We start from the raw sequence: 19,853 nt of genomic DNA, 5'->3' as shown, positions 1-19,853 counted from the left end.
TAAAACAAGGCCTGCTTGGTAAATGGAAAGAGGCTGACTTGGGGATGCTAGGATGGGAATTTATATCTCAGCTGTGCTACTTACTACCTGTGTAACTTTGGGCAAGTTACTTAATCTGTAGGCTTTGGGATCCTTGTGTGTAAAATGACAAGTTGGCAGGATGACTTCTTGTGTTCCTTTTAATTCTAGCTCTATGATACTAGGAATCATCGCAACAGAAAAGCAAAGTGGTTGAAATACACAAAAAACCTTTTTACCCAGATTAAATGTCATTAAATGGACAGAGAATAATAAATGTATACCTTGGAAAAGAATGAGCTGGGTCCAGAATTGAATGGGAGTGACTGGACTAGTTTGCATTTGGGAAACAACTACAGCTTGATGCTGCAAAAGCCAAACCCCTCCCTTTAAGATACTGATATTATTTTAGTGGCGCTGGATGACTGTGAATTATGGAATGGTACAGTCTCAGCAGAAGCAAAGTTTCAAATTTTTAAAAGCAATGTTCAATGACACAGTATAAGTAGATAGGTTACAAAATCTCACCAATGGGACCCTGCATGACATGTGGCTTAAAAGGCAGTATCAAGGATATATGGAAAGAAAAAGAATTAGTCTGATATATAGAGAATGAGAAACAACTGGTGGAGGGCTTGAGTGGTATAATGCTAATCCTGAAATATTAAAAGAACAAGAGGAAGGCATCTAGGATACTTGCAGATTCTCCATGAAGGTTACGGGAAACTACAAACAGAAATCAGACAGGAATAGAATCTAAAATGTCCCAGACAGGACCTACACTTTTGAAATCAAAGTTCTTTCAAAGTATCAAAGTGAAAAACATATATGTTGGTAATGTAGTCAAGGAGAAAGTACAATGGGCTGGGAGGCTATAGGTTGGGAATAGAGGGTGGGGTGGAATCTTATCCCAGTTCTATCACTAACTAGCAGTACAATCTTGGGTATTATCACTTATCCTGAATTCTAATGATGCTCTATTTGAAACTGTTTTTAATATAGACTCAGGCTTAGTTTCACAGTTAGCTAGTTGAAAGAGGACATTAAGAGAGAGTTCTGGATTAAGAATCAGAAGACTTTCTCATTTATGTTTTATGGCCACATAGATATTTAATCTTGAATAACTCAATTCTCCTCTCTTTCACACTTTTAAAATTCCTCCCAGACCTAACATTAAATGACTCAGTGTTATAAATAAAAAAGTGATAGGGCAAGAGAAGGCACTAGTTATTATTTGAGAGATTACTTATGTTGATGGGATATAAGCTTTAGTAGGTGTTAACAAGATGATAAGACAGTGAATATGGGACCAGTTGCAGAATGTATCTGACACTAGGTATGAACTCATTTAAATTTGGAGATGCGTATCTATTCAAACAATGTTTAGAGAAATGCTAATTTCTCTACAATCTTTGATTTTAGTGGGTAATGAGGTAGAATTTGTTTTTCTTAATTAAAATTCACTTAATTACAATTGTTTACCTGAACTTGACTGGCCTTGTTTAACCCAGGTAGCAAATGTCTGATGGAAGTTCTTGTTCTGCTGGAATGTCACTGTGGCTGGAGATCCAACCTTAGCTGTGAGTACCACTTTGGTTCCAGTGGTAACTGGGCCACTTATAGGGGCTACCACAACTTTCTGTGGGGTAGAGACAGTGTTGGTGGTACTGTTTGTTGTAGTGGTGGTAGAGGCTGCAATTACGGCAGGTAACTGTTTCTGCTGCTCCAATCGTTTCTACAAAAGTTAGCAAAGGAAAAAAAAGGAATCAATAGTTTTCTAAGTTAAAGATGGGCTCACAGGTCCCCAAATTAGTTTCCTTCTTAAGCTAAGAATCTCAGTTCTGATACTTCTTTTAAAAACATCAAATACCTAAATACGTGCCCTGATTCTAGTTATAAATGTATGTATATTTACCTAAATAAACATTTAAAATTGTAACTGGTATTAATAATCTTATAGTTGATGGGGAAACTCTGTGGTCCACTGATGGAATTTACAGCATGCGCCATATGAAACTGCAAATCATATTAATTTAATTTCTATACTAATTTATTCAATCATAAAATATATGCCATTCTCTACAGCCTTAACTATAGGAAGGAAATTTGTATTTAACCAAGCTGAAATATAAAGACCATTTCTAGACTCCTTGTTATTATGTTCAAAAATCACTTTAAAAATGATTTTAAAATGACAAAAATTAAGTTCAGTTTTTAAAAAGTCTGGTTCCTCTTACATTCTGGTCTTTCAGACTGCTACATCAACCAAAGCAGATACTTCTCATATCTTAGTCTCAACATAATGCTCAAAATTTTGAAGAACTTATTGTTACTGGTTTATGAATTCTTGCCCTCTGTTAAAAATCAATGTATTCATTTTTCAAGGTAACTATTGTACATATTTTATATCAAGAGATTTATTTTGAGGGAGATACTAAAGATATAAAACCAAAAAGAAAAAAGGTAATAAAGTGGGAAAAATACTGTTTTCACTTTAAAAGACAAAGTTCCAAGAGGCCAACATATCCTGTTGAGATGGGAATATGATATTCTCATGGTCCTACACTATAAACAATTGAATAATGGCAGATCAATGTTGGCCAAATAGTGGTGCTATAGTTAGAAATAGCTAAATGAGTTAGTAATATTTTTATAAGCCATTTGATTTATTTATTTAGATTGTCAACAGACAATCCTATCAATAGACAAATTTCCAAATCTGGTATGGTAGTTTTTGTTTTTGTATTTTCTTTCTTACAGCTAATAGAGAAATTGGGTCTTAGAAGAAACTTAGGGCTTTATAAAAAAATTTTATAACACTAAAAAAAGAACCAAAAGTTACAAAGAACAAAAACTCTGATTCTGAACATTATCCAAATAGGTGGACATTAACATCGAAACAATAATCAGACAGTGAATTTGAGGATTTTATTTATATTAATAGGATAATATGTGTGTTGCTTCAAACCAAATGCCACAGTCCCAGTACTCAGTGCTGTAGTTTCTATGCATGCATTTTAAGTAATGATGCAAATTCCTTGACAGGTGGGACTAGTGACAGCTCCCCCACCTGCTGGGCAGCCAATCGTTGCTGCTTAAGTTGAGCCTCCATTTGGGCCTTGAACTCCTTGGCCTTCTTCTGTTCACTAACCTTAGCCTGTTGTTCAACTGCCTGTGCCTTTTCCTTCTCCACTCTGAAGAAAGAAAGGGAAAATATATGTCATTATACTTGTAGACTTCTAACAGTAATGCTATTTGGATGGTTATAGAATAAAATTGACAAACATTAAGGATTTTCAAAATACCACACAAATAAAAAAATAAGATTATAATCAAAGTAGAAAATTTAAGTCAAATGGCTAACTTAAAATGACAGGTCTTAAAGAGCTAAATATGAATATCTACCATTTTAAAAAAATTTAGTAAGTTTTACAAAAGCATACTTAGTAAATTATAATTTTTTTATTCCAAAGTAATAAGATTAAATATATTTTGTGATTGATAATTATCTTGTTACCTTTCTGCAAATGCTCGGATTTCCCACAATTCCAATTCTTCTTCTGCTACCCAGGTTTCAATTATAACAGGACCTGTTTGCTTAGGTGTTTCTGGCCTCTTTGGCCTCAGTGCACTTGATCGTAGCCCTTTCCTCTGAGGTGTAGGTGTTTCTTTGGATGGAAAAGAAATAAAAACAAATTAAACTATATAACTTTAATTATTGTTAGTGAATACTTTTTTTGTTGTCTCTATCTTACATTCCCACTCTAACGCCTTTATTCATTTTATTTCAGACTTTATCTTGAATTGCCCTCCCAAAGCATTTTTAGCTACTAAAATCCTTCCCATACTTCAAGGATCAAAAGAACTGCCATTTCTTTTATTATTATTTTTTAAAATTACATATAGAAACAATTTTTTATAATTGCTTTTTGACATTTTGTGATTCAGATTCTCTCTCCTTTCCTCCCACTTCCCCCCCAAGGAGTTAAATGATTGGCTATAGTAATGCTTTCATATAATACATATTTCCATTACATTCCCTATGCTGTGACAGAAGACATATATCACCCACACAATAAAAAACCTATGAAGGAAATAAAGAGAAAAATGACATGCTTTGATTTATCACTTACTTTATGAAGTCTTCACTGATTACCTCCAAACAGGTATGATCTTGCCCTAGCATTCTATACCACTTTTATGTTATATTAGTATTTCTCTAATGTGACTTTCACCTCTTCTGATATCCCCAAATATATTCCTGTTTCTTACAGGTCTTAACATTTGATAAAACTTGACAATAACAAATATAAATGTGATATCTCACCTATGTGGAGTTATTACTATAGTATAATTCTTTATATCTCCCATTGAGCCTGTGGAAGTATTGGCACTCAATTGCTCAACAAATTTGTTGTATGGCCAACATTTGTCTGTCTTGATAGGTTATATACATAATAAGAATTTTCTATAAGAACTAACACACTTAAGCACATGTAATGTTTCTCTTTGTATAAAAGTCTTATTAGACCCATTTATAAATGAACAAATGATACGTGATATAGAAATAACTCTTCATATAAAAGCCAGTAGAGAAAGTACAAAAATGGATGAGTGAGGTCACTTAAATACTTATGTACATTTATTTTTAAAAATTCCTTACTCTGGGGCAGCTACATGCCAGGCATTGTTGAGTCAAGAGGACTTGGGTTCAAATCTGTCATCATATATTTCCTAGCTGTGTGACTCTGAGCAAGCTACTTAACTCAAATTGCCATGCCCTTGCTACTCTTCTGTCTTAGATTTTTTTTTTTAATTCCTTACCCTTTGGAGCCTCTGGAACACCAATAGGACAGATTATTTTTCTGATGCAATATTCTGATCTAATGCCATATGGACCAACATCTCTCCTCTTAATTATCTCAGTTGTTGTAATTTCTGTATCAGATGTTTCTATGGAGATTGAATGCAGGGAAAATGAATTACAATTAAAATATACATATACATAAAATATACATGCTTACTACTAAAAAGTCACCTCTGTGGTGTCTAGGGTATGGAATATTGTGGCTGATGTGTTAAGTTATTTTCACTGAGCTCACTCTTAAGTCTTTTGTTACAAAGGAAAGTTCAGTAGAGAGGAGAAATATACCTGGAAATAAATATGATGCAAAATCCAAAGGTATAAATTTTCAAAAGAAGAAAAAAACATTGCTAAGTCCAAAGAAGAGCTACCTAGAGTGGAAAGAAAGAACTGCCTAGTGTGGAACGAAAGAAACATAAAATAACTGAGTCATTATGTGCTACCTTCTGATAGTCTACAGATATTGATACCAAAAGAGAGGGAACTTCATAGACCCTGATGAAACACAACGCTCCTGTGAAATAGAACTATCATGGATCAGTGAACCTATCACGTATTCAAGTTTTCCCAAACATTGAATTCACCTCAGTGCTCAATCAATCAAAAAGCATTTATTAAGCACTTCCTATGTGCCAAGCCTACTGCTAAGCAGTGAGGATAAAAATGACAAAAGCAGTCTCCGACTCCCAGGAAATCAATATCTAATAGGGGAGACAACATGTAAATAGCTAGGTCTATACAGAAGATAGAGAATACAGGAGCTAATTTCAGAGGGGATGGTACTAGCATGTGGGGGTGGGAGAACCTGTTCAAAGGTACAGAGAGAACGGAATGGAGTGCTATATTTGAGACAGCACTGGATAAAATACCTCAGGATATGGAGTGGTCAAGGGAAGTCCCTTCATGTGAAAGATTATTGTTCAGAAGCACTAGTGCTACCTGATCACTGATGAAATGCTACATACAGACAGCTTCTATTACTTCTTGAACTGTGGACTTGTTTCTAAATTAAACGATGTTACCAGAAGGCAACTAGTAGCACTAAGGGTAGGAACAGAAGACTTTTAGCAAGGGGAGGCTGTAAGTGGGGTATGAATATCCCAATCTATAGACAAATCCGATCCCTATTAACAAACAACCCTTCTATCTGCATTGCTTTGTCCACTATTAATAACATCAAAAATAACTCACATGAGAATCTGAAATATAGATAGACCCAGGATTAGATGACACAATGCAAATTTCAGTTTACAAACTCAAAAATTTTAAAATAAGCAAGCATTGTAATTAAAAAAAAAAGCAAATATAAGACATGATTAAAATAAAACCTAATTGTCATTTAATTTTGATACTTAAGTTTAAGTAAACAAAAATGTATAAATATACTACCTGTTCGAGTAGTCCCTCCCCCAGGAGGAGTTTTGGCTGCCATATCATCCCACCTTAAACTTGCCCAGAGTAACCGCAACATAAGACTTACTCCAGCCAATGATTTTACTGTCTGAAGTCTATATCTGAAATAAATGCCAAAGAAACCACAACACGTAAATTTCCCAAAACTAAAGAGTTTGCAGTTCTTCCTCCTCTGATTTAAGTAACTATAATATAGCTTCTCAAACATTTTGGTAAGTACTCTAAAAAACCAGGGGACTCACCCCACTTTCTTCTAAATTCTATTAATATTTAGTACACTGTAAAACATTTTCATATTCTACTTAACGTTATAACTTTGTCCTTGTCAAATTCTTTCCTGATATATTCACTGAAAGTTTTTTATAGATGGGGACTTTTTACTCTATCTCAAGTGTGTCTCATATAAACAAACAAACAAATAAATAAATATATATCTTAGATGACCAATCAATGTTAATGATTGAATCATACTAACTGGGAGTAAGCAAAAGGGTTCATAAGTATCCTTTACATGAACGACTCCTCAAAATGTTTAACTTCCAATGCCAAAGGGACTTATGGTCCACATGAATTTTTAAATCTGTTATGTAGTTGGTATAACAACACAATATTTTTCCATATTAAGATTTTACACATTTAAAATGGATCATAAAAATGCAAAACTTTGTAACAGGAACACAGAAAAATTTAGAAGAGCAAATCCAGAGAAAATAAAAGAATTTAGAACAGATCAAAGATAACTAGAATGGTAGTGATGGGAGAATAAAATTGTCCTATATACTAGTTTTGAATGGAAAAAGGTTCTGTCCCATACACATTTTCTGAAACCAATGAGACCTTCAAATATCTAGATATATAATTTGTAGCCCTCTAACTTATCAACTTAGATACTAGATACTCCTAAGGCACCTTAGTATCTTGGGAGTCCTTAAAAAAAAGGAGCATCAGAGAAATATAAAACTAGTTACTAATTATGGTACAAAAGTTATCTTTGTACAAATATACATTTACAGGCAAAACTGCTAAACATTTAGGAAATTTTAATTTTCATGTGAATTAAAGTACCTCCTAAAGTATTTACTTCAAAACAAATTACTACAAAAAAGACTCATGTCATGAAGATAAGATTTTAAAAGTTCTAAAAATATAAAGTGAATTTATAGGGTCAATTCTTGATCACTTCCTGCTCTTAATGAAGCCCACTGTTGATTAATTACCTTATTATTTTCTTAGCTACTGACATATAACCTACCAAAGAAGACAATGGAGGGGAAAAATCCCCCTTTATTTCCAACCACATAAGAAAAAGGGTAAACCAGGAAAGCTTAGAGAGAGAACATCTCTCCTGTATCCTGGCTTGTTGGGAACAGGATGGGGTTGCATCAACCAAGCAAAATTAATTTTTTATAACTTTTAAACCCTTACCTTCTGTCTTAGAATTGATACTGATAATGGGTTCCAAGGCAGAAGAGTGGTAAGGGGTAGGCACTTGGGGTTAAGTGATCTGCCCAGGGTCACACAGCTAGGTAGTTAGCTGAAGCTAAATTTGAACCCAACACTTCCTACCTCCAGGTCTGGTTCTCTATCCACTGAACCATTTAGCTTTTCCATAATCAACATTTATTAATAGTTTATAATGCTCTAGGTACTGTGGACCAAGACAAAAATGAAACAGTCCCTGCTTTAAAGTTACTTTAAACTTACTTTCTATTAAGGGAAACAACATGTACTTCTATAAGCATATGTAAGGCTTGTGGGGAGGCAGGATGAAAGGAGGAGAAATTAGGAAAGGCCTTGTGTAGGATGTAGCTTTTTGAGCTGAGCTTCAAAGCTCAAACACCAAAGATTCTAAGATGCAGAAAATTTAGCAGAGAGTCTGGCAGATAGGTTGTGCTAAAATGTTGTTGACTGATTAAAGAGAAGAGGAAGTGAATTCCAGGCAGGAGCATTCCAGGCATTCCCGTGTAAAGGCACAGAGAAAAGAATAAATAGAAAAAATTGCAAGCTTCTCCAGTTTCATTTAAGTCAGGTCTGCCAAGTCTAGCTCCTTTATTTTATAGGATAGAGGAGTTAATAGCCTTTCAGAGATGACATATCAAGTCTTCCATTTATTTTCTCTTTACCAAGGTGAAGATGTGGCTGGGAAATAGTCTTTAAGTCAGTCTTTCCTCTCTTCCCCATTAAGAAGCTGTTGCCATGTAAAGTTATCAAAGCTGATTAGTAATAAAGACTATTTATGAAAAGGAAAAAGAAGGGGCCTCATTCTTCTTTTATATATCTGACAACTGCAGCTACTACCTGTTCTAAATAGGTTCTTTTAAAATTAGAAATAATTCTGGAACCTTAACACCTAGTACTTTGGTAAGTAGAAGGATTAGTTGATGACAACAAAAAAAAAGGGATATCAGTAATAGAAGCAAAGGATTGAGCCTGATGAAGGAAAAGGGTATTGATATGGTGTTAGCAAGGCACTGAAGTAGCATCTGCTCTACCATTGTGCATAGCCATTCCTGACAGTGACAAACAGAATCAGCTTATATGTTAACACAGATGCTAAAGGTTGCCAATTCTTGGACCTAGAACCTCAGACATACATTGACATCACATGTCAACATAAGAACAAATTCCAAAACCAATTTTAACCTCTACATTATATATGACTCTGTTTTACCCCTTCAGTACAGATAAAATGAGAACCGAGATTATTTCTTTTAACTTCAGTAAGTTTAAGTATTATTTCACAGCTTTTATTTATCACAAAACTTAGGGTTGGAAAGTACCCCATGGCCCCTCAATACACTCCACACTCCAAAGGAACCCTCATTAAAACCTATTACACAACTTGTGCTGCAAGATCTCTGTTGAAGGTTAAACCAGTCCATCCTGCTTTTGGACAGCTTTAATCACTAGCAAGTTCATTTAGCCATCAAATGTAAATTAGCCTCTTTGCAATCCACTGCTTCTAATTCTGTCCTCTGATACCAAATAGAGCAAGTCCAATCCCCTTTCCATAGGACAAGCTTTTGTATGCTTCAAGACAGTTATCATGCTCCATCCTTATCCAGGCTAGATAACTTCCATTCTTTCAATAAGTTTCATATGGCATGGATATAAAAGTCCTTTCACTATCTCAGTTATTTTAAAAAGTCTCTAGCTCATTTATATCCTTTAAAAATCTTTACCAATATTCCGGGGGCAATCTGATTGGGACAAAAGACAGTCATCCTCATTCATGGAAGTTATGGCTCTATTATACTACAGTTCAAGATCCCATTAGCTCCCATGTATCAGAGCTACTGACTGATAACTGAACTTTCAGGCCACTGAAATGCACAAATGTTTTTTCAGACAAACTGCTATCACTTTGTACTTGAGAAAGTGATTTTTTTGAATACAAGTATAATTTATACCTAATGGTTTTCATCTTAGATTCATCCCAACACTCGAGCCAGTAATATCTTTGTGCACACTGATACTGCCTGCTAGTGTTTTAGTTATCACTCCCAATTTTGCATCATATCATTTGTGAAAAGCACAAACCTTACAGTGAATAAAACTGGAGTCCTATAGCCAAAGTGACAGCAATCCATAAGGCTATTACTTGACCATTCAGCTGGTACTGAATCTACTTAATTATATTATCATTTGGACCAAATTCCTTTATTATTTTTCTATAAGAATAACACAAAAAACTTTTTACCAAATGCTTTGTTAAAATCTAAGTAAACGTTAACTATATATTCCTTTGAATATATATTTTGACTATATATATATTGAATATATATTAACTATATATTCCTATCAAACAAAAAAGATTAGTCTGGCATGATCTGTTCTTATTTTAGTATGTATTCAAAGATCTACATGTCTCCAAATCACCTAGAAAGCAGAGAAAATGTGGGAAAAGTCTTTAAAAGGTGATAGGAATTACATAAATTAATACCAATTATCCTCACAACTTGAATTTTGACACAATGCAATATAAGGCTCTCAAAACAAGGCAACTAACATTAGTTATTTTGGGAAACTAGAGAAATAGCATTCCAGCAGATCCTAACATTCATCTCTGATATTAGCAAGCATAAAGTTTTGCCTCAACAACTGCCAGGTGGTCATTTAAAAAAAATTAAAATATTTGTACACTGTAACTTTTCCAGTGGGAAAGAGGTTACCTGCTGGACAGTCAAGGATACATTTTTGAGATCGTTCTCAATGAAGACAGCTGAAAAGTGCAGAGTAATCCTACAAATCCATGAATTGTAATGAAGCTTTCCTTGATTCCCTGCAGGATTCTGCAAATCCTTCACTGCAGGCCCTGCAGAGAAATTGTACTTTTCAGCTGTCTCTATTGAATGTGTAATGGAGTGATGATATTTTAATCCAAATCAAAAGGCAAGCTATAAAAAATTTGGTCAAGCAAGTATTATCAATTAATAAAAGATGATATTAATAAATGAAATACATTATAAATACACTATGTAGAGCTCTGATATGCATTTATTTTTATGGTAACCCATTCAAGAACTAGACAAGTTCCAATGGGAAAGGAAACAATTAATACTTTACTAATGAAGGAGAAATTTACTTAATTTTTTTTTATAAAGAGGCTTGCCTAATAACAGTAAAGTGACATTTAATGGAAACAGAGATATATATGTAAAAGCTTCTTAACAGCAACTAACAGATAACCCTGGCACCTTAGCATGTCTAACTGATCAAAACTACACGAATTTCCATTGTTTAGACTCTACCCTTCCAAGTTTTAAAGAGAAGGAAAAAGAAAAAGAGCCCAAGGGCATGGCACTTGACAAAGGGAAAGCATAGCAGCCACAGTGAGAGGGAAAAGCAGATAAAAGGTATAAGAGAAAGCCCTGGATTGGGAGTTAGAAAAAATGGTAGGTCCAGCTCTGTCACTTATTAAGCATATGATATATAGGGCAAATCATCCAAACTGGCCTTAGTTTCATCATCTTCAAAATGAGGGTATAGGACTGAGGTCATCTAAGTCCCATCCAGTTCTAACACCTGATGAGTTTATAAACTTCAAAATCATGCATGACAATTTGCCCCTAGAGATTAATGTTTACAGTAAGAAATTCCTAAATAAGGAATACTTCTAGAAACAAACCCTAAAGGAATCTAAATGGGCAAGAAAAACCTGAAGAATTTTTTTTAAAATAAATAACAGGGCACCTGAATGAGTATTTATCGTGCAAAAATCTGGATGTTAACATTTCAGCATACTGATTTCCTCTCTCTCTCTCTCTCTCTCTCTCTCTCTCTCTCTCTCTCTCTCTCTCTCTCTCTCTCTCTCTCTCTCTCTCTCTCAACCCTTACCTTCCATCTTGGAGTCAATACTGTGTATTGGTTCCAAGGCAGAAGAGTGGTAAGGGCTAGGCAATGGGGGTCAAGTGACTTGCCCAGAGTCACACAGCTGGGAAGTGTCTGAGGCCTGAACCTAGGACCTCCCATCTCTAGGTCTGGCTCTCAATCCACTAAGCCACCCAGCTGCCCCCAGCATATTGATTTCTTTGTGATGGTTTAAAAACATTTCAATTTATTTTTATCCTTTTTTAGGTATTACTTAATGGAAGCAAAGTAGAAACATTTCAAAAACATAAAATAATTTGATTCCATAAGAATGATTTCATCACAAAATAAATAATAGCAACCTGGGATATTAAACTATATGCAACTTTGCTTGACATTGCTCTTTTGCTCTCCTAAAGTGAAAGTCAGATTAATCTCCAAAGTCCCAAATATCCTGATTCTTCAGTCTTCCTTTTATATTTGTGAATGCTAGTCTTGGGTTTGAATTGTTTTAGATTATATTAATATTTCTAATTTTAACAATTAAAATATATTTCTGTTGTCTCATTTTAGTAACTCATTTATTCAAATACAGTCAAAAACCTTCCCACATTTCCCCAGTTTCCAAATGGTTTTTAAAACACATACCTCCATGTGATACCAAAAGTTGGTCTTGGAGATGGATATGGCCATATATCCAATGCAGGTTTTGCATTGTAATTAAAACAAGGTACCTCTCGGATGCCACCTTTTCTGGCCAACTTTTTCAAGTCATCATTAGGCAAAACAAATATGCTCTTTTTGCTGCTCTTGGTAACAAATTTCCTATAGGATGGCAAAGCTGTGCCAGAACGAGTTTTCTTGGGTCTGGAAAATTTCATTAGCTTTACTTTGTCTTTTGTAGAATACTCTTTGCTCACAGTCATTGACGTTACCAATGTGCCCCCTGGAGTGGTCAGTGAATCAGTGACTGTTGTTGTAACAACAGTTTTACTGTGCTCCTTCACAGAGATGACATCTGCATTACTTCCATTGGTGGGTGTGCTCAGTTTTGTCACAGTAGTAGTAGTGGTGGTTACAGTGGACATTGCACAATTTTCAGTAGAGGAGACCACTGATTGTCCATCATCTTGGGAAGCCAATACTTCTGCAACTTTAAATACAGTTTTTGATTCTGTGGCCACAGTTGATGTTGTTGTTGTAACTTCTGTGATCACTGTTTTTCTTGTGGCATTTCCATTTCCATTTTCCATTTTGTTAGTAGGCAGACCATTTTGATCATTAAAGTCAATACTTAGGTTAGATTCTTCACCAGACGTAATAGGTGATGGAGGAACTTTTTTAACTTCTGAGGTTTCAACCTCCATATTTTCTACTTGATTAATTGAGCTACTCTCTTTACAGGATGGTGAAGGCGCAATGGAAGGACTATCAACAGAAGCAGCTCTTTCTTTAGAACAGTGTTTTTCAACCAAATGTTGCATACTTTTGGGTCCTTTGACTGATATTAGATTCTCTATGTTATCCTGGTATTTACCATCAATATCTGAAGAACTAAGTAAACATGATTTTGTGTTTAAGTTACTTTTTTCATTTAAATCTTCCATGATGACATCTCCATTCATGAATGGCTTTACAGGAGCTTCCTTAAATAATGGTTTGATCTCATGTTCAGGAATTGTTTTAATACTATTAACCTTTGGTTCAACACTACCAGTTCCTATCTTACTATCAGAGATGTCTTTCATGTATTCATCTTTGGAAAACACCTTAAATTCATTATCTTTTCCATTAATCTGAAATGTAGTCGCCATTTCTTTCTCTCCTTTTCTTTCAGTATCTCCATTTTCACTATTCTTTTTGTCTGTCATGTTCTTTAGGCTTACTTGATGAAGACATTTATTCACTGAGCTCTCTAATTTCTGCTCCTGACATAGTTTTTCACCATTAGCTTCAGTTATTTTACAGTGCAACATGTCACCACTGGTTTTTTCTCTGGGTAAATGTTCAAAAGTTTGCTTTTCAGAAGACATGTCTGAAACTAAATTTTGATCTTCAAGAACTTGTTCCTGATTCCCTTTGGAGCTTTTTGAATTACTTTTATGGCTGTTCTGAAGAAACACATCATCCTCTTTATTGTCCTGAGTGAATCCAAATTCAGAGCTCTTTTCCAAAGTGCTATTATTTTCAGAGTCGCATGTCTGTTTTCCACATTTTTCATCTGAACCTCTTGCTTCAGAGGTAGCTGGAGCATCTGTGTCACCGGTACTTTCATGAACCATTGGTTCCGATACACTTTCAGGAAGAGAAACTGCAGCATTTACTGGTAGGAAATTATTTTCCTTTTTAGTGGCCAACATATTTTTTTCATCTTGACTGACTGGCTGGTCATCCATATTGAGGGTATCATCTTCTTTTGTTTTAAGCTTGACCTGCTCTTGATATTTATCAGCAATCACAGTTTCATCCTTGATGACAGAATTTTGTTTCTGGAAGTTTGGTTCTGGACTCTGAATGGAGATTTTATCTAGTACCTGACCTTTTGTGGAATGTTTACCTGTCAAATCAGAGCCACTGATCCTATTAGAGTTTTCATTATTTTGTGAACATTCTTGAATTAGATCTTCTGTTCTGTTATTATTAGAACCATGTGTTTTCTCCTGGTCAACCAAGTTGGCCTGGTTCCCTTCTTTTGCTTTCATTAATACACGTGATTCAGTCATGCTTTTCAGGGGACCCATGGAAGTTTTTCCTTCCAACTTCATTTTTTCTAGACGCTGTTTTTCTTCTAAAGTAAACTGCTTAACTCTCCTTTCAAGAAGTCCATCTAATTTGGATGATTTTACTTTCTTTTTGTAACTAGTCCTTAGATGAAAACCCTCACTGACATTAATTACATCTGTCTTAAAAGAGTTTTCCTCACATCTTATGGATGAATCTGTATTTATTTCATCTATCTCCATAGGTTCTTCCTTGATAGGTTTATCACTTTCAGAATTAATTATTTCTTTCTCATCTGTGAATCAAAAATATTTAAATTAATACAAATTCCAGTATAAACATGTATAAGTAACAGTGATCCTTAAGAACAATTTTATTTTTTATATTGTCTATTTTTTCTTTTATTTTCATTCTACTATGAAATAGCCAATAGAAAAATATAAAACTATACATTTTCAAAATAAGTATTTAAGTTCCTGGCATAGGAATACAATGTAGAATTTGGAAAGGCAAATTTTTTAAAAAACTGATCTATCTATCTATCTATCTATCTATCTATCTATCTATCATAGAACTTTATTTAAGTTTCATAGTTTTTTAAAAACTATACTGGTAAATTACATTATGAATTTTTTGCACACAAAAATATTTTCACATAAGATTTATAAATCAATCTGTAAGCACTTATTAAGAATCTACTAAGTACTAGACATTGGACTAGGTGCTGGTAAAAAAGAGATTCTTTTATTTTAAACTGTTTTCAAACACATATTTTAAGAAAAACACTATTTTACCATTTTCTAAATATATACTGTGTAATCTTAAACATAGACATACACATACATGACCCAGACACATGGATCTTACTACAAAGTTGGTTCCAGGATAATCAACTTTAGGTCAAAGCTACTGAAGATCACCTACTAAATAGCAGTAGATGAAATCTACAAAGGTATGGGGAGCATTCAACAACTGAAAAAATAAACTCTTCGATATATTTATGTATGCATGTACATACATATACACATACACATCTATTTGCATTTAATATACAAATAAATAATAATTGCTATACCTTTTCTTTTTGCAGTAACCACATCTGAAGATGTCACATCAACTTCAGGTTTTTCTTTAAGCATTGTGCTTTCTTCTTTAGTTTGGTCTTTCTTCTCGCAAATTTTTGTAGTTTCCATTTCAGTTTGGTCTATTTCTTGTAGCACTTCTGAATCACTTGCCTTGCTTTTCTGAGAGTTGGTCTCTAATTTTATTTTTGTTGGACTTTGTGTTAGATTTTTTCTTTTATCTAGTTCACATTCATTTTCACCAGAGTCAAGATTTTTGGCTAGAAAGAATCAAATATTAAAATAATGAAGTACTACCAGTATTTTAATAATTCTACACATTTATTTTTGCGTATCTGGTATAGTGGAATAAACACTTCTTTTTTTACTGTGAATCAAAACTATTTACATACTAGAGTCTCTTAGCATTCAATAATGTATTATATTATGCTATAATCTTAGTGTTAAATAATGACTTTCTTTAAAAAATTTGTAGCACTTTATACTGATTTATTTATTTTGCTCAAAAAAAGTACATGGTTTTTAATATTTCCTCCCCAAATTTATAACCCAGGCCTAGCCATTAGAATAAGCAAAATAGTAGAAACCACTTGGTACAATTTCATAGACAGCAAGAAATCTACTTCTGTACATAACCTGAAGACTGAAATTCTATTTAGAATTATTCTCTGGACTTCAATCACCCATTTAAATGCAGATACATTCTGGAAGAGGTAATCTATCACACATTCTTAAGTATAAATTTCAGGTACTATGATGCTTTTCAACAAATAGCATAGTTGGGTATTTACTGGGGATAGGAGGTGGGAGCGAGGTGCTGGATATAAGAAAGGAGTATATACATAAGTTGGATATAAATGAGAACACTAGGAGGGAGGGCAAAGTACCAGTGAAGGGAAGAATAGAGAGAGGGAAAGGGAGGCAGAGTAACAATCTTCAGATAATTTACAGTTCTATGAAGATTCTGTTAAACGAGTGAATACAAGGCAAATCCAATTAATATGTACCAATTATTCAAACCAAAGTGACATACTCCTTACTTGGAACATTTTTATTTAAAAAATAGCTTGGCCTTACCTCCACTAAATAATCTTCAATCACTGAAAATCCCATAAATTTTATGTTTTAGTGTTTGACACTTTTTCATCAATAATGAATGAGATTTTTGAAAAAAATATTCATATCAAATGAATTCATTATTGGTTAATCCACATATAAGCTTAAAACTCTTTCCCAAAGTGTAAAAATGAAAGCACATCCCTTTTTTCCTTGCAATATGTGCACTTAAAAATTATTGACGCCTGTTTTATATTTAACAGATAACTTCTCAAACAGCTCCTTTATAAATATCAAATATTGCATTATCCTTACAAAATCTATTAGTGTTTATATCATATGGCAACTGACTATCCACTACAATTGAAGTTTACTAAGATATAATAGAAAAAGAATATTCCACGACTGCTTTCTTCACCATTGCCATTCCTACAGCAGCTATCTACCATGTCCCTTTGAACAGCTTCTACATTATTGCTTCTTCCACTGCTGCATCTTAGGACAAGTGGAATTGGCTCAAAGGATGGGTGGAAAGGATGACAAAATCCAAATAGATAGCATTACTCTATTACTGGGAATTAATTTAGGGGAATTGAAAGGAAAAAAAAAAGATATCCTGGACAAGCCTGACTAGATAACCAATTTACTGTATAGGTAAAGTCCCACTAAAACAAATACACTTATAATATAATATCTTTAATACAAAGAACAACATTTCTACATTTTAGTGATTTACGGAATAGCTCAGAACCTATATAATAAAAAAATCTGGACTTATTACATAGATATTAATGCACAGATTTGATTTCTATTATAATCAAGTAAAATGATCAACAAATATTTAACACTCTCTACTTACAAGACTGCCATGAAGTAAATTACAGCACTATTGAAAGACAAGCAGATCATGTTTCCAGCATTGCAGTATACAAATTCAATCTGTCTCCACAGTTTTACCAAGGCAATTCTGAATGGGGCCCATTTAGTAGCTAGAGAACATAAGACTGAGCTGATACCATCCCACCTGCTAATACAAGCCCCAAAGAGCTGAACATCTTATGAAATACTCTTTATGCATAAATGTTAGCTAATTACATTACACAGCTAAGAGTTTATGATAAAATTACATTATAAAGAACAGTGCTTATTATGCTATTAAATATATTAATATTTCTTTTATTTAGGATCTTTGGGGAAAAGAAGGATGATGTGTAAGTTAAGCGTTAGAGTGCTACTTTAGTCAGAAAGACCTGAAATCAATTGACTGTGAGACCTTGGGTAAGTCACTTAATATCTCTCTGAGCCACAGTTTCATCATCTGTAAAATTAGGATAATAATAGCACTTAACTCAGGGGATTATTGCGAGAATCAAAAAAATGAGCATATATAAAATACTTTATAAACCTTAAAGCACTAGTTTCAGATTAAATGCTTAATGTTTAAGTGTAATCTTTAAATTATTAGCTCTTAATATTAGTTATTATGTCACTCTTACTCCTCTGTGGAAGTTCATAATTAACCACTTTGATGAAAAATTTCCTAAAATTTCATATGTACTTTTCCAACATGATTTTTTTCTTGATAGGGTAATGTCATCATTATAAAAATTTACTGTCTGATGAGGCAGATAGGGATGTTGGTTCCTGTCTAGTTAAATCCCAGGCTATATCACTGTCTGAGTGCTTCCCTCTTCAACTTTACTGCCAGCTATCAAATGACAGCTCTATCTCTGCTCTTATCTCTAGCATTTTCCCTTAAAATACGATATCAGTCCACAAACTAAGTAGCTTTTGTTTTCTCTAGAAACTAACAAGTTTGTAAACTGGGTTTTTCTTAGGGGCTCCTCCAGGAGTCAAGTAAGTAAAAGTACCTGGCTCTTTAGTCTTATTTGGCCACTTGTTGATTCTTGACTTGTTTGAAGAAGTGGCATCAGAATAAATAAGGTATCCTTGGTACTTATGAACCTGGACAAATTTTGTTTAGGTGACCTAGTATTTAGGACACCTGCTTATTTATGAAACTCAACTACTCTCTGAGTTTCCTTTATCTCACTTGGTAATTTTTTTATACTTTATGAATAAAACAAATTACATAATTCAAAATGTTCTATTTAGAAAGCAGAAGAAAAATATCTTCACCTAGCATTTGGACAATGTGGTGTCAAAAAAACCAAGAAATCTAAAACATAGAAAAATAATTTAAGTTACTTACTGTCTAATATTTTTCTGTAATTCACATTAGTATTTCCAGGTAATTTAGGGACAAACCTATGAACGTGTGTTTTACTAATCCAACTCCAACCACCATAGCCTGTTACTCTATATTCTTCTCCTTTTTGTTTCCAAACCTGTTTAAAAAGGGAAATATTATGATCACACACCATAATGACACATATTATAAGGTATTTGTATGGTTTAGCTAAATAAGATCATATTTATTCAAACATTTTCATCGATCTGGTTCTTTCATTGGGTATAAGAAAGGAAGAAATATCACTTAGAAGGAAAATGAAAATTAAAGTATTGACTTCTTCTCAATGACAGAAAAATAAATACACATACAAGGAGAACAAATAGAAAGTAATCTGCTTTTGTCTTTGCCATGGGTAACTAAATAACTAACTCCTTCCCATATATAAAATCCTATAGCTATACTTATCCCAACAACTTAAACAGAGAATTAACTGATAACAGTTTATATTTTGTTTGGATGGAAAAAAAAAGTTTTAAATGAGCAAGATAATTAAAAATGAGTAAATACAGTTATTTCTGTCAACCAATCTAAGGACTACATTAAAAAAACCTTAAACATTCAAATTACAAAACAGGAGGCTCCAAAACAACTAATAATACCTTGAAGATATTACTGATTCTATACTTTAATAATTTAGTGGATTCTCTATTCTCCACAAGGATAGTTCCAAATCTTTTTCCTTAAGCACCCTTTCCATCCTTACAATAAAGGACCTTACTCTATATGTGACTGAGAAAATGGAGGTCATTTTGCCATGAACTTTTCTCCCCTTTTTTATATCTCAAAATATTCTTGGATATTATCCCCCATTCTTTCTTTTTCTCCAGTCTGATGAACTGTGAGTGTACTTTCTTTCTTAAAAAAAAAAAAAACTTTAAAAAACCCTCTTTCTGATTTAGCATCAATTACGATATAAAAGCAGCAAGGGCTAGACAATCAGGGTTAAGTGACCAGGGTAGTAACATAATCAGGAAATGTCTGAGGCCAGATTTGAACCCAAGTCCTCCCAACTCCAGATCTGGCAGTCTATCCACTGTGCTAACTATTTTTCCCTTGCACTTTCTTTTTTCTTCTACCTCTTAGAATTTCTCATTTCTTTGAAAGTTCATCTCAAGTGACAATTGTTCCATTGGCT

The 19,853-nt window shown here is 33.7% G+C and overlaps 1 protein-coding gene across 7 annotated transcripts in view; it reads right to left on the bottom strand.

The window, feature by feature from the left end:
* Positions 1-19,853, bottom strand: part of BPTF (bromodomain PHD finger transcription factor) — a 182,810-nt gene that overhangs the window by 42,527 nt on the left and 120,430 nt on the right. For all 7 annotated transcript variants that reach the window (XM_056817277.1, XM_007482780.2, XM_056817276.1 and 4 more), the window contains 8 exons: positions 18,677-18,812; positions 15,402-15,668; positions 12,254-14,621; positions 6,272-6,396; positions 4,843-4,971; positions 3,536-3,686; positions 3,170-3,212; positions 1,501-1,753 (listed from right to left, as the gene is read on the bottom strand). In XM_056817277.1, coding sequence (XP_056673255.1) covers positions 1,501-1,753; positions 3,170-3,212; positions 3,536-3,686; positions 4,843-4,971; positions 6,272-6,396; positions 12,254-14,621; positions 15,402-15,668; positions 18,677-18,812 — 3,472 coding nt within the window. The remainder of the gene's footprint in view (positions 1-1,500; positions 1,754-3,169; positions 3,213-3,535; positions 3,687-4,842; positions 4,972-6,271; positions 6,397-12,253; positions 14,622-15,401; positions 15,669-18,676; positions 18,813-19,853) is intronic.

This window comes from Monodelphis domestica, chromosome 2, assembly GCF_027887165.1.
Source record: "Monodelphis domestica isolate mMonDom1 chromosome 2, mMonDom1.pri, whole genome shotgun sequence".
Taxonomy (NCBI): Eukaryota; Metazoa; Chordata; class Mammalia; order Didelphimorphia; family Didelphidae; genus Monodelphis; species Monodelphis domestica.
This window is presented reverse-complemented; position numbering and strand designations above follow the sequence as displayed.